The sequence below is a fragment of the Pelodiscus sinensis genome, chromosome 2 (assembly GCF_052426305.1).
Source record: "Pelodiscus sinensis isolate ZL-2025 chromosome 2, ASM5242630v1, whole genome shotgun sequence".
NCBI lineage: Eukaryota > Metazoa > Chordata > Testudines > Trionychidae > Pelodiscus > Pelodiscus sinensis.
Window position 1 is genome coordinate 115,110,615 of NC_143053.1, and position 14,774 is coordinate 115,125,388.

General features: G+C 43.5%; 1 protein-coding gene and 1 long non-coding RNA gene across 4 annotated transcripts in view; one reads left to right on the forward strand and one right to left on the reverse strand.

Annotated features, from left to right (window-relative positions):
- Positions 1 to 8,415, forward strand: part of LOC112543992 (uncharacterized) — a 61,886-nt gene extending 53,471 nt beyond the window's left edge. The window contains exon 4 of one of the 2 annotated variants that reach the window (XR_012901658.1): positions 8,278 to 8,415. This is a non-coding gene — a long non-coding RNA (uncharacterized LOC112543992). The remainder of the gene's footprint in view (positions 1 to 8,277) is intronic. The other variant, XR_012901661.2, reaches the window with a different exon arrangement.
- The window catches only part of RIOK1 (RIO kinase 1), a 29,893-nt gene continuing 17,986 nt past the window's right edge, over positions 2,868 to 14,774 (reverse strand). For both annotated transcript variants that reach the window (XM_006138790.5, XM_025179343.3), the window contains exons 14-18: positions 14,010 to 14,075; positions 12,035 to 12,154; positions 9,570 to 9,623; positions 8,140 to 8,289; positions 2,868 to 5,803 (exon numbers count right to left, since the gene is read on the reverse strand). In XM_006138790.5, coding sequence (XP_006138852.1) covers positions 5,693 to 5,803; positions 8,140 to 8,289; positions 9,570 to 9,623; positions 12,035 to 12,154; positions 14,010 to 14,075 — 501 coding nt within the window. In that variant the 3' untranslated portion in view covers positions 2,868 to 5,692. The remainder of the gene's footprint in view (positions 5,804 to 8,139; positions 8,290 to 9,569; positions 9,624 to 12,034; positions 12,155 to 14,009; positions 14,076 to 14,774) is intronic.

The window sequence follows — 14,774 nt, forward strand, 5'->3', positions numbered from 1 at the left end:
CTCCTTCCTATGTAGGCGGATCCTCCTCTGAGGCATGTCTCACACACACACACACACACACACACACACACACACACACACACACACACACACACACACACACACACACACACACACACACACACACACACCAAAGTACAGAACCTAAGGAAGTTCTCACACCTGCACAGAAAAACTCTCTTCTGTTTACTTCAAGATTTTATTCAAATACGACCCACTTTAAATCACCCAGCAGCTGCACAGTCTGTTTCAATACCTTTTCAGTCTCTGAATTCGTAATGCCTCAGCTCACCCAGTCAGCCCAAATTGTTCCACCTCCTTACCCATTGTTCCAGAGCGGTACCCGTACTCCTTCAGCTGTCCACAAAATGTACTCAATGTTTGTAAAAAAAAAAAAAGGGGACAAAGTAAAAAGACCTTTAGCTAGAGCTACTCCTACAAACACAATGTTCTTGCAGTGATAAACAGTATAACATGCAGTGGATGCAGGGTATTTTAAGACAGCCATGGTCAAAGTGTAGTCCTCACAAAGAACTGGCTGATCACATAGTGCTGGCTTTTCCTCTTTTCTAGCTGCTAAATGGCATTGGAATGGCATTACTTTAATTATTATACAATTACTATATATTTTCCTTGTGTGCAACTGCTGTCATTACCACAGGGTTTTCTTGGGAGAGAACATGGTACAGGAGCCAATCTGTCCTTTAAGATCTGGTCCACATTCTGAAAAAGTTTGAAAACCTCCATGTTAATACAGGCCACCCTCGCCATAAGTCCAAGATACGTTCAAAAATACTTGGGACTTATAGTGAAACAACTTAAAGTGGGGATTTTTTTCCCCCTGCAGCTGACTTTCATTTGCGCAATTGGGGGGGGGGGGGGACTGTTGTGCGACTTAAGAGCAGGGAACTGGAAGTCTTATAACACATCAGTTCCTACAACGTTCTGCTTTAGTGTGGAATGGGTGTATACCGGGGTGACTTATAGTGGGGACGTCCTGTATCTGTAAAACGAACCTACTGAGTTCAATTGTTTTTGAATGATCTTTTAAAATAAATAAATTTTACATTGTGTACATTGTAATGGCAGGGCTGGGTTTGTTTTACTTTTGGGGAGTTAATGGTTAAATTGTTCCTCTACTTTTTAGTGACTTAGCACTGAGATCTCTGAAGGGTGATGGTGATGACAGGCATTGGGACTCATAACAGAAAAGGCTGTTAACAATATTAATAGAAATGTAGCCGTGTTAGTCTGGTGTAGCTGAAGCAAAATGCAGGACTATGTAGCACTTTAAAGACTAACAAGATGGTTTATTAGATTATAAGCTTTCGTGGGCCAGAAAGTGGGTCTGGCCCACGAAAGCTCATCATCTAATAAACCATCTTGTTAGTCTTTAAAGTGCTACATAGTCTTGCATTTTGTTAACAATATGACATTCTTCATCTTCTACGGTCCTTTTTAATCTCATTGTCAGGCAAGGTCCACTGAAGTCCAGAGAGAGAGAGAGAGAGAGAGAGAGAGAGACAGACAGACAGAGACAGCATAATTACCTCTCCATAACTGTTCCTTCTCTCAATGGAAGGTACAGCCACCTTCCACACTGAGGGAAGAAAACAGCCAACTGGGGCACAGTGTGCCATGCAACAATAGGATGACGGAAGGAAATGTTTGGCCGGGACAAACCTGTGCTCTAATAAAACACATGGGATCTATAATGCTCCACAGGATATTGCTTTTGAAGGGCTCATCTAAGACAACCACCCCCAGAGACTGCCTACAGCTTGACTTATACCTACTCTGTTTTTAAAAGCAATCTTTTTTCCCCCCTTTTTTTAAATTACTATTTTTGTTGAGAACAAAATAGGGAGCAGAAAATGAGTGCTGCAAAGAGCAGATAGCTGAATACTATAGGAAGTGTCACCTGTTCTCAAAATTGATGCTCTCAAAATGAACAAAAAAAATAGTAGCTGCTCCATGGCTAGTGATTACTATCAATACTATGCAATTACTGAAGCATGTGGCATGGAGACTACTTATTACTCAATTGCACAGAAAGCCAGTTTGCTTTGCATGAATGTAGCCAATCCTGGGACTGTCTTCTTTTGAATAACAAACTATACATTTTTCAGACATTCTCTTGGGAGTGATCTTTGTACACATGAAAAGATCGGTTCTCTTTGGATCTGTACTGAGAGCGAGAGAGAGAGGATGGAGAGAGAGAGAGAGTCCCATCATAATTTACCATTTTTTTATGCACAAGTAAAAACTATCACTTTTAATATATTAACAGAGATGGACCCAAACATACTGAAAACCCAAATGCTGGAGTGCTGAAATCCAAACCTGCACTCATCTCCACATTTTGCAAATAGCCCACACCTGTAAAATTGGCCAAACCAGCTGTACCAGATATGAACACAGTTTATGGCTTATTTGAAATGTAGATCAAAACAAGCTTATTCTCAACAATGGGTTTGAACCTGCAGTCTTCATACACATCAAAGACAGCTGGAATATAATAGGAGTTTGGTTTTCATAAAGGCTATAGGATCAAGCTCAGTATTTTCACAAACGAGTGCCATTAAGAATCCCTCCACATATTAACTCTCCTCGCCTTCTCCAAAAAAACCAAAAACAAACCCACAAGAGAGATGCCTTACTTGAGTTTCCCAAAAAATGTAAGTGATGTTCATTTTGTGCCCAGCATATACTGAGAATGAACTTTTGCAGAGAAAGTAGAAATGATCTCAAATAAAGTTAAATAAAACGGGGAGCAGGACAGTCAACAGACACTGGAACAGAGCTTGCTCTTTTTATCTAATGATGCTTTAAAAGAATAAAAGCCAAATGAATAAAGCTATCTGAGCTTTTAGAAAAAATGCAACACATTTATTAATTTTAACAAAGCAAAACAACCCCAAGAAGTTACCTGTACATGGATCCTTTACTTTTAAAATATATACAGAACTATTTATCAGGGTATCAATTTTCTTTTAATCAATTACCCCCCTCCCCTCAAATCTAAGTTCTTTTTAGCCCCCTCCTCACTATTACATCTAAGCAACTCAGGGCCAGATTGTTCATTCCTTCCTATTTCTGATTGGGAGAGGGGAGTGAGACAAGAGCTAGGGGTAGAAGATAGGAGTGTGGACTCCTAACAGGCCTCCCTTTTTCTCAGTTACTATTAAAACCTCTCTGCAGACGACCTTTAAGGGTCAGGATCTGCTGATCAGGAATGGCCAGGGAAGGGGATGTCAGCTGCACTGTGCACCGTATTTCACGTGCACTATCTTGCATCCACAATAAGATGTACAATTTTGAAAGTACAAAAGATTGAATTTCATTTCTGCTTCCAATGTATCTACAAATCAGGTAGTTAGAGGTCCACATCTCCCTTTTGCACATGTGTATGAATGCATTCTGTTGATTCTGGTTGAAAAATTACAATGGAGGCCAAATTGGAAAATTTGGGCTTTTACTTCTCAGAGACCGTATCTTGCAGTTTCCTAGGTGGAGCTCCTGAATGAGTGATGCCAAATGCAAGCACACAGCAATACAGCAGAGGCCTGTCAGAGCTAGTTTTGCATTCTTTAATCAAAATATTTCAGCACAGCAAAAATCTCTCTGTCGACACCTCCTTGTGTGCAAAACTGGATTTACTGGCTTCACTATGGACAAGTCATCTGCACATCTCCTCCCCCTCCCAAAGCTTCTGCGCAACAGTTACATAAAGAGAGTCTACATCTAATGTGTGAGAGAAGCAGCATGCAACATCTGGCCCAGTACTGTCTTTATAAATTAGCTGAATGTTGCCAGGTATGTAGTTTAGAATTGCAATATCAAAGGAACTGCCATAGTGCATCAGGCCATGTAAATCCAATATCCACCTCTCTCCAACAGTGGAGAGTGTTGGATGCCTACAAGTAAAGAATTTTTAAACTACAACTAATGTACAACTAATAAGCAACAACATGCCTCCAGAGGAAAGTTTTTTAAGTCCAAGTGGTTCGTGAGTGGCTTATCTCCTGAAGCATGGGGGGGTAAAGCATCCCTTCATTTTTATCCTAGCCAGTGTAACTGTGGATATTTATATTCTTCATCTTTAATCCTCTTGAATACTACCAAGCATTTTGGCCTTCTTTTCAGAAGTCACTCATGATTTTGAGAGGTCATGTGAGGTCCATTGAGGGGTCTGATTTTCAGAGGGTGGGTGCTCAACAATTTCTAAAAATCAGGCTTCTTTTACAGCATCTCAAGTTAAGTACCTAAGATCACTCGTGTCACTTGGATTCAGAGAAAGACCATCATTTTCTCGTGGGAATAGGAGCAGAGGGCTCCTCAAGCTCTGGATAGAAAAAAACCAGTTCTAAGACCTGATCGAATGTAACAGACATATTTAGAGGCATTTTCCCCCTCACGCCAAAACAATGTGACAATCATGATCTTATTCATACATACTGAAATGAGATGTGGCTGCTAGTTCATTTCAACTGTTAGCATTATTTACTGATTAAAATATGACATAGTACACTTGTTAGAACCAACCACTTATATCTGAGTTATTTCTTTAACCATTGGGGAGAGCAAAAGTGGCTTATAATTAAATAAACTTCGTACTCCAGCTTTATAGATTGATACAGTTTGCTAGAATCTGGATAAAACCCATTTTCGGAAGTATACCAGTCACAGAACATTATGCTTCTATTTTGAAATATATTTCAGACAATAAATATAGCACACTTCTGGTTGTATAAGCTGATGTAAAGGCATAGTGACAAAGAAGCTGCAGTCTTATGTGATGACCTCAGTACAGATGTTCTCATTCAAAATGGAAACATCTGCCAGTACTACTAAAACACCCAATGAGCCCTGAAACACAGAAACAGGCATGGAACTGACAAAGAACTATTAGAAGCCTAATGGTAATTACCATTTCTCAGCAGTCTGCAGCCAGTTGACATCAACCATATGAGAAGTATCTCAGATGGGGAAGAGTTTTATGGTGAAGCATTTGAACAGCTAAACCAACATTTTCAAAACTTGGGTACCTGAAGTCAGGTACTTAAACCCATATTTAGGCATCCAAGTGGCCTGCTTTTCAGAGGTGCTGATCGCCCACAGCTCCCATTGACTCCAGTGGGAAGTGTAGTCTTTTACATCTCTGAAAAATATCAAAGCACTCATGGTTCAATCCTACTTCCATTGTAGCCAATGACAGTTTTGCCACTGGTGTTCCATGAGAGCGAGTGCTTATATTTATGTGCCTAGATAAGGACTGGTGCACCTGTATTTCCCCTCCATGTGAAAACATGGTACCAATGTCCATGATAAAGTAGAACTAGATGGCCATGCTGCTATTGGGGTTTTCCTTTGGGGTTTACTCAATAAGGACGTGTATTCTATATTGGGCTAGAATCATAAAGACATTCCTTCTTCCTGGCAGTCCGAGAAGTGGGAGAACAGCCCCCACATGGAGGGCTAAAGGCTTTGCACATTTTTACAAAGGCCCACAAGCCAATCTTCTCTGCTGAAAAACCCACAGTATAGACTGTGTCCAGTCAAGCACCAGATTGTTAACAGTCCACCAGCCCAGTGAAATCTAGCTTTACATATATAGGACATTGTAATGAAAATGACCAATGGAGACCAGCAGGCAGCAACAGCTAACCCTGCCCCCAGGATCAAAGTCAAATTATTTGCCTTTCTTCATTTTTGCTGTCTTCTCTTTTCGCTTCTTCACGTGCTTTGGGATTTTGTTTTTTCTCTTCTCTCTTTGGGCTTCTTTAACCAGCTTTTTCCTTTCCTATGAAAAGGGAACAAACACTTCATGTACAGTAACGATCCTAAAGGATTGTGAGCAGGTTTATAACACGTGCTATGTTACTATTAGAAAAGGTGGAGTGGAGGAGAAGTTAAGCAATTCTGTCCCAGGCTTTCAAATGCTGTTTCAGGAAATGAAATGAACTCCACATTACTAGAGATGAGACTGCTCCACAAAATCCAAGTTCCAAATTTCAGAGGAGTTTGAAGCCAGGAACTTATGGTGGACTCAACCACTAAACATAGAAGTTTATAAAGGGAATGAGAACTCATACTATTTAATTTGTAAACTCCACTATTAGCGCAAATTGTAAAGAATTTGATGCATGGCTTTCTGATATCCAGGCTGGGCTACTCCAATGACCATCGAATGCCAGGCAAGACCAACCCATTGCCTGCAATGAGCTCAGAACACAGCAACCTAATCATCATCAGAGGTTAAAGGAGGGGATTCTATACCACCACAATATGCAACAATTTGAGTCAGGAGGTAAATGCTACTTTATCCAACCAAAACGGCAGGGGCAATTTAGGTAAACACGATATAATTCCAACTGGGATCTGACCAATACAATGAGATTAACTAACATCCCATTCTACAAAAACAGAACAAGGAACTTTTCATTTTACAGCACGTGGGAAAGACAAATCCTTCCCCCAGATTTTCACCATGGCACAGTCATTGTAGGTCAGATCTTTGCACTCAGTTTTAATTATCTTATCTTCTGTGACACTTCAATCCTTCTAAGTTGCATCAGGTTTTCCCTCCATGTAGATCCTGGAACGCCGTGCAAGGGTAGGGACACTCAGTGAAATCTTCTGAGGGCCTGAGGGAACTCTCCAACCTACTGGAGTGGATTCAGAAAGCCACAGAGTTGACACTCAGGAAGATTCAATGCCTTGCACTAATGCAGGCAGAGCTGGGCTTCAAATCAATTCTACATAAAACCCTGTGGATGAAGCCCCTAAAGATGGAAGACCCTCTTCCAGCCTGAAAGCTACACCAAAAGCTATAGAACTACCCAGATTAAGGTGTCCAGATTAAGGTGTTTCCCACACCACATGTGGAATTGCCAGAATACATAAACTTTGTGCAGACTTTGGGCATATCTTCACCTCAAACAAGATATTTTGGCCTTGGAAAGGGTTCAGAAAAGGGCAACTAAAATGATTAGGGGTTTGGAACGGGTCCCATATGAAGAGAAGCTAAAGCGACTGGGACTTTTCAGTTTAGAAAAGAGAAGACTAAGGGGGGATATGATAGAGGTATATAAAATCATGAGTAGTGTGGAGAGGGTGAATAAAAAAAAGTTATTTATTAGTTCCCATAATAGAAGAACTAGAGGACACCAAAATAAATTAATGGGTAGCAGGTTTAAAACTAATAAAAGAAAGTTCTTCTTCACACAGCATGTAATCAACCTGTGGAACTCCTTGGGTACGTCTAAACTACATGCCTCCGTCGATGGAGGCATGTAGATTAGCCAGATCGGCAGAGGGAAATGAAGCCGCGATTAAAATAATCGCGGCTCCATTTAAATTTCAATGGCTGCCCCGCTGTGCCGATCAGCTGTTTGTCGGCAGATCGGGGAAGTCTGGACGCGACGCGCCGACAAAGAAGCCTTTCTTGATCAGCACAGGTAAACCTGGTTTCACGAGGCATACCTGTGCTGATCAAGAAAGGCTTCTTTGTCGGCGCGGCGCGGCCAGACTGCCTCGATCTGCCGACAAACAGCTGATTGGCAGAGCGGGACAGCCATTTAAATTTAAATGAAGCCGCGATTATTTTAATCGCGGCTTCATTTCCCTCTGCCGATCTGTCTAATCTACATGCCTCCGTCGACGGAGGCATGTAGTCTAGACACACCCCTTGTCAGAGGAGGCTGTGAAGGCTAAGACTATAACAGAGTTTAAAGAGAAGCTAGATACTTTCATGGAGGTTAGGTCCATAAAAGGCTGTTAGAAAAGCATAAAAGGGGATAGAAATGGTGTCCCTGGCCTCTATTTGTCAGAGGCTGGAGACGGATGGTACAAGACAAATCGCTTGATCATTGTCTTCGGTCCGCCCCGTCTGGGGCACCTGGCACTGGCCAGTATCGGCAGACAGGCTACTGGGCTAGATGGGCCTATCGTCTGACCCAGTACGGCCATTCTTATGTTCTTATGGGTGCTCACATTTCCCTTAATTAAAATGGTTAACAGAATAAATTAAAAGCTTCTTCTTTGCTCTCACTGAGCAGCGCATGTATGTGCGCTCTCTCTCTCTCTCCTCTCCCTGGATCAGAGAGGGGCAAGTGTATGACTTCCTGAGCAACTGACCTTTTTGTCCATGCTGTCTTTAGCTGGTTGATCTTTGGGATGCTGTGACTCTTCCTGTTCTTTACAGACCGAGTCACAGTTATCAGAACTGCCCTCATCTTCTGAATCTGATGCCATCTCCTCTTCTTTTTTTTCCAGGAGTGCAGGGACCTGAAGGATACACAGAAGGATTTTGGCCTTAACCAGAAGACAGTGGAACATTTAAAAAATATATACATGTGCATTTAAATGGCAGAGCCTCCTGAAAAGAAAGCCTTCACCTAATGTGTGTTTAGCCACTTCTCCACAAGCATTGTGCCTCTAGACACTGGTATTAAAACTACAAAATAGAATAAAACAAAATTAATCCAAGTTAAAAACAAAGAGTATAGTAGACAATGCAAATACAGCTGTCTCAGGGGAGCTTATTACAAAACAGTTGCACCACTACCTCCCCACCAAATAGAGTTAAAGTATTGTTTGGTGGTATACACAGAGCCTTTAAAAAAAACAAACAAACAAAAAAAAAACAGAATTCTACCAAAGCCAGATTTAGGAGTAACTTCACATGGTCTTTAGCAGTAACATAGTCAGACGTCTACATTGCAAAACAGAGCTGTGCATTAATGATACAGGGGAACAAACATGTTATAATCTGGTCCCTTAATGTGGTTACATTTGCATTATAGACATGATCTGTCTAGTGCTGTTTGACTGAACATGGCTTCCAAAAAAGAAAAAAATCCTACGGTTGCAGGATATCTGCAGTCACTTACAGACTGATTAAATATAGCATTTTTTTTAGCCTATGTGTTTTAAAGGACTTTACTGCAACATTTCCATTAGTGAGTACATAAATACTCCATGTACAACCAGGAGTGGCCCTAGACAAGCTGCAGGCAACGGGCGCCCTAGGCAAAAAGCGCTATCGCGCCCCGGCCTCCAAAGCCCTCAACGGCAGTTTATCTTGGTGCCCTAGGTAACCGCTTAGTTGCCTGTATTGATGGGCCACCACTGTGTACAACAATCACAGCACAAGTCACACAAAACGTAACAGCACTTGTGATAATGTGGCATTCTATATCAAGTACGTTTTCTGCACTGGGAAATCCTTTTTCCCCCCATTCCTAAATGTAGACTTGGACATATGCTGTTTCCACCTACGGTGATCATCCAGTGGCTCCCTGAGCATTTTCATTCCTGAGTTACTCCAGCACTGGTAGAGTAATGCAAAGTAATTCCACCTACTGCAGCACATGGTATTCAGGTACACAGTGGTGTAAGGATGAAATCTTAGCTCCTGATACTGCAACTGCTTCTCTGCTAGAAAAAAACAGTCAGCCCTTCAGAAATCAGGGAGCTGCCTCCATTGAACCAAATGCAAGATCTGGCCTTATTTAATACTGCTCGGTAAAAGTCACTATAAAAGAAAAACTTAGCAGTCCTCTCACCTTCTGAACACCTGACAAGTCCTTCTTCAATCCCGTCACTGTCTGGTAGAGAATCTAGACACCAGGATAAATTAAAATCAATTATACAAAAAAAAAATCTAGCAGCAAAACTCTCATTTTGAACCTGACAACCAGAGAAAACAGGTTGATGATTATATTAGGTGTGCCTGTTTTCCAGTGCCATCCACAAAAATCTGAGCACAAGTAGTAGATTCTGCACATCAGGTTTTACAAACCAGAGATTCCATAGGCCTGACCCTCCGTTTTATGAGATCACACTGTGTTCCCTGTGAATCTTTTGTATGGAGAAAGTTCACAACTTTTTATACACAGAAGAGCTGAGAGAAACACAATTTAGGGCTTGTCTTACCAGCTCACTGGCATCATTATCATCTATGCAATATTCATGTACAAATATGTTACCCACTGTGCAAACTCACCCAATGACAGAACCCCACCCTACAGTTTCCAATCTAAAAGAACAAAACAGAAGATGAGTAGCTGTTATAGACAATGCTGGCTACATTTTGCAAGTAGTCTGGTGATTTAGCTTTTTTTGACACCTTCCAGAATTAGGGATGTAAAAGGTTAATGAGTTAACCACTAAGCATTAGGCTTATCAGAATGCTTACTGGGTAACCAGTTAATTGGACTGCCAGCTGTGTTAGGCTGGCTGGTGGCAAGCCAGCCGGGTTAGGGCAGCAGGCGGGGCTGTATAGCAGGCAGGTGGGACCCTGACTGTGCTGCAGTAGCCCCGGCAGGCAAAGGCGGAATTTCGGGAGGGGGGACAGCCGTCATGCACTTCAGGACACAGCTTGCTTTCCAACCCATTTCCAGGATGCTAAGGGAGTGAGGGGTAAGTGCTTGCATTCCGTGCATGCCTCTCACACCTGGATGGCGAAGAGAGTTCACCAGCCAGGTGTGAGAGGCATGCACGGAATGCAAGCACTTACCCCTCACTCCCTGATAGTCCGGGGAACGGGATGAAAAGCAAGTCAGATGAACAGCAAGTTGTGTCCCGGAGCACACCGCTGCTGCCCCTCCCCTCCCAGAATTCTGCCCTTGCAGGCAAGGACAGGCAGAACCCCAGCTGTGCCACATCAGCCCTAGGCAGGAGTAGGTGGGACCCCAGCCTTGATCGTACTGCAGAGACCCCAGCAGGACCCCAGACCCGGACCCTGGAGCAGGCAGGACCCTGGAGCAGGCAGGACCCCAGACCCAGACTCTGGAGCCTGCTGTGCCACAGCAGCCCAGCCATACCTACTCACAGGCCTGGTAGGACACCTCCCCCCGCACCCTGGATGCCCTGCACCTACCAACAGTTAACCCATTAAATGATGCAATTTTAATCATCTAACCAGTTAAGTGTTTTGATGAATGTTTATATCCCTTTCCAGAATGGGAAGATCATCTAGAAAAGGGACAAATAATACGGTTTCAATACATGTAGTACAGCCAATGTGCTGTAATGCACTGATGACACTTTTTTTAAAAACACATAAAGGGAAAATTGTGATGTCTTTACTTAAATCATCTTCGCAACTCACTTATTAGAATCTTCAGCTATACAGGTGTTTTTAATTACGTTCCTTTGTCACTCAAAAAATGGATCTCTTTTAAAAAGCCCTAATTTTCTGAGTTAAAATCTCTTACTGTGCGTAACACAGAGTTTGAGAACTCGGTCTCTACATTTTGTAACACCATAGCAAATTGACTTCACAGACCAGGAGCAAAGTCTACACTATTCATGGCATATCCGAGGTATCTAACAAGGGTCCGATGGTGAGTCTTGTCTATATAGATACCACAAAAGCTCTGTTACACAGCTCTATTGAAGTGAGGTTGATCAATGAACACCTGACTGTAGTACAGTTTTAGCTTTATTCTGGGAAATTGGAAAATATCTGAAGTTTCAACAGGACAATGAACAATGGAAAAAGTAAGTTCAATTATTCCTATTGCTAGATTCCAGCTTATGTATTTCCACATTATACTTCTAGTCAAACCACAAAAATTATACAAAATTAAATTTCAAAGGGATGTGGCTGCATTTTTATTTTGTAAAAACGAAAGTCAGAAGTAAGATCCTTGGACTGAGGTGTAACTAAGATCAATGAATTTACACCAGAGATGAATTTGGTCTTTCTTCCACCATATGTGAAGTTTATTCCATACATAGCTGAAACTGAATGCCAAGTTGATTTGACAGCTACCACAAATCCATTCAGAAAGAGGATGTGATTGTTTGCAGCTGATCCCTGACATTTTAGTGTGTCTTCTGAATGCATTCATTCTTGAAATTTTTCATTTATATAGTTACAAAACCAGGATTCACCGGGATTCACCAAGAGTTAAAACAAACCGCTGGCGATTCTTCCACAAGAAACCACAGCTAATGGTACTACCTTTGGTTACATTTCTCTGCCAGTTCAAGTTGTTTGTAATGGCTCAGGAAGTCTACTTACATTATCTTGCTGTACGTTTAATGCCATGTCCTCTTCCTTCAATTTCATCATAACATCTACATCCCTCTCATAGTTTTTAACTTCAGTCAGGGTTCGGGGGATATAAGCTTTCTTAAACACCTAACAGGGTAAAATGAAACAAGTAGATTTACTGACTTATATGTAGTTCTGATTACAGAACTTTTCCTTGGGAATCATCCTGATGAGTACCTGGGATCAGATGACACCCATAATTTACAGATCCTATCTCATCGTCTTTGGCCACCAGTACTCAGGGCTCTGGGATTCAGCCCCACGTGGAGTGCCTGAGGATCAGAGCTTCACCCCATGCCCCCCAGCTTCAACCCTGTGGGAGACAACGAGGGAGCAGGGGCACCAGGGATTGGGTCTTCATCCCCATGACAACCAGTTTCAGCTCCACAGGGGGTGCTTGAGATTGGTGCTTCAACCATGGGGCCCCATGGATCCCTTGAAAGGGCTCATGGACCCCTCCAGGGAGCAGTGGACTCCTGGCTGAGAGCTGCTGGTGGTCTAGGAAACCTCCTAATGACACAGGTGACACTGACCAGAGATTACAAAGAAGATTTCATGAGAAGAATTTAGATTAGGGGTCTCAAACTTCCAGCCCACAGGCCATCCCTGGCTGGAGCAATTGTACCATCTGGCCTGGAAGTCCCAGTGGGCCAGCAGACGGAGGGGATCCATTCCCATCTCCCAAACTCTGCCCCTTCCTGTCACTGCACCGCCCTCTCACCCCCATCTTACCCCATTCCCAGAGGACGCGGTTTCAGGGATTATCAAGGGGAGGCCTTGTGCAGCAGGGCAGCAGCAGATGGACCCCTCGCATTTCTCATGGTAGCAGAAGCCACCGGGAAGTGGAGTGAGTTTGCCTGCTGACTATGCTCCACCTTCTTGTGGCTCCCGCTGCCAATGGGAAATGTGGGGAGGTCAAACAGCTGCTGCCACGCTGCACCAGGCCTCCTGAGTGATTCCCAAAGGTACGTCATCAGGGTGTCATGGTGGGGGAGGGGGCAAGAGTGGGGTTATGGCAGGAAGGCATAAGGCCTGGTGGAACAGTAACGGACATTCCTCCCTCCCCCAGAATGCACAATTGCTCTATCTGAGAATGAGCCAGGAGTTTTGAGACCATTTGGTTTAGATCAAGGGATCTTAAACTTCACTGCACCATGACCCCCTTCTGACAACAAAATTGCTATATGACTTCAGGTGGGGGGTGGAGCCTGAGCTGCAGCAACCTGAGGTACGGGAAGGAAGGACATGTCTACACTGGGGAGTTATTTTGAAATAACAAGCAGAGCGTTCACACTAACAAGCCTGTTATTTCGAAAAAAGGGGCTGGTTATGTTGAAATAATAAGTCCTGCTTTCCCTGGGGAATAAGCTTATTTCCAAATAGTCGTTTCAGGAGTTATTAATCTCATAGAGTAGATATAGCCGATGAGCCCTGGGACTGGAGCAAGGGCTTCAGTTTCAGCCCTGGGTTCCGGCAAGTCTAGTGCTGGTGACCATATTAAAATCACCTTCCTGGGGATGAAGGAAGGATAAGGGGGTGCAGAATGTAGAGGTTGGGGGGTTCCTCCAGTGGCACAGTGGCTAAGGTACCCGCCTCCGGACCCAGAGGTCGAGGCCTCAACACCCATCAGGCCCCCCCCGCAGGGACAGCCAACCCTGGCACCCTTGGGACAAAGGAGAGATAAGGGAGCGCAGAAAGTCTAGTGCTGGTGATCATATTAAAATCGGTTCACAACCCACCTTGGAATCCCAACCCACAGTTTGAGAACCGCTGGTTTAGATATCATATAAAGAACCATTTAATATCTGAAAGCCTCTCCACTTGGTTCAGGACATATCAGTGTATTGAATGTAATATTCTGTGAATCAAGGAGAACATTACAAAGTCTTCAAAAGGGATAATGTAAAGCTTCCTCTCCTGGCAGAGGAAAAAAAATCCTCACCTCCTCATCCACATGATCTTGACTGGACCTTTCTTCCTCTGTTCTTTGGGCTGCTATTTCCATCGCCTACAGCAATATGAAGTGCAATACAAAATCATCACTCTTCATAATCCCGTCCCTCATGCTGGATGATAATTCACCCAGCAGCTCCTAACTGTGTTTCCTCACCTCCACTCAATTCACAGGGAAGCTGTTCTTTCCCACTCATGGAAAACACTCCAGCTTTTCATACAACAATGCCTTTAGTGACACCTACCGGTGCAGAACATTTCTGCAGGGCACAGCCACTTAAATCCCACTCCTGGCCACTGATGTGCTTACTAAGAGAGAGGGAAAACCCACTTTCCCTTCTTTCCTGCCAATCCAAACACAGAGCCATATTATGCCTGTACCTACACCAGTATGGGATAACAGGGAGTCTCTGCCTGCTGCTCATGTTCTCACACAGGAGGCTGCTTGCATTCCTCAAATGCAAAGAGTTCCTCCTATTGCTCTGGACACCCAGAAGAGTGAGATGGGAGTATTGTAGCCACAGTTCTCCTCCCTCCAGCCCAGTGCAACGGAGAGTTGCCAAAAGCTGTGTGCATCACACAAGTGTGTAGGGACTGCTTGGAAGCACTAGACCCCTACCCAGTGTTCCAAGTTGGGGCAGGAATAATGTCACCTGACCAGGGGCGGCCCAAGGTGGGCTGCTGGCAGCTGGTGCCCCAGGCGGAATGCGCGATCGGTGACCCCGCCTCCACAGCCCTCAATGGTGTGACATCA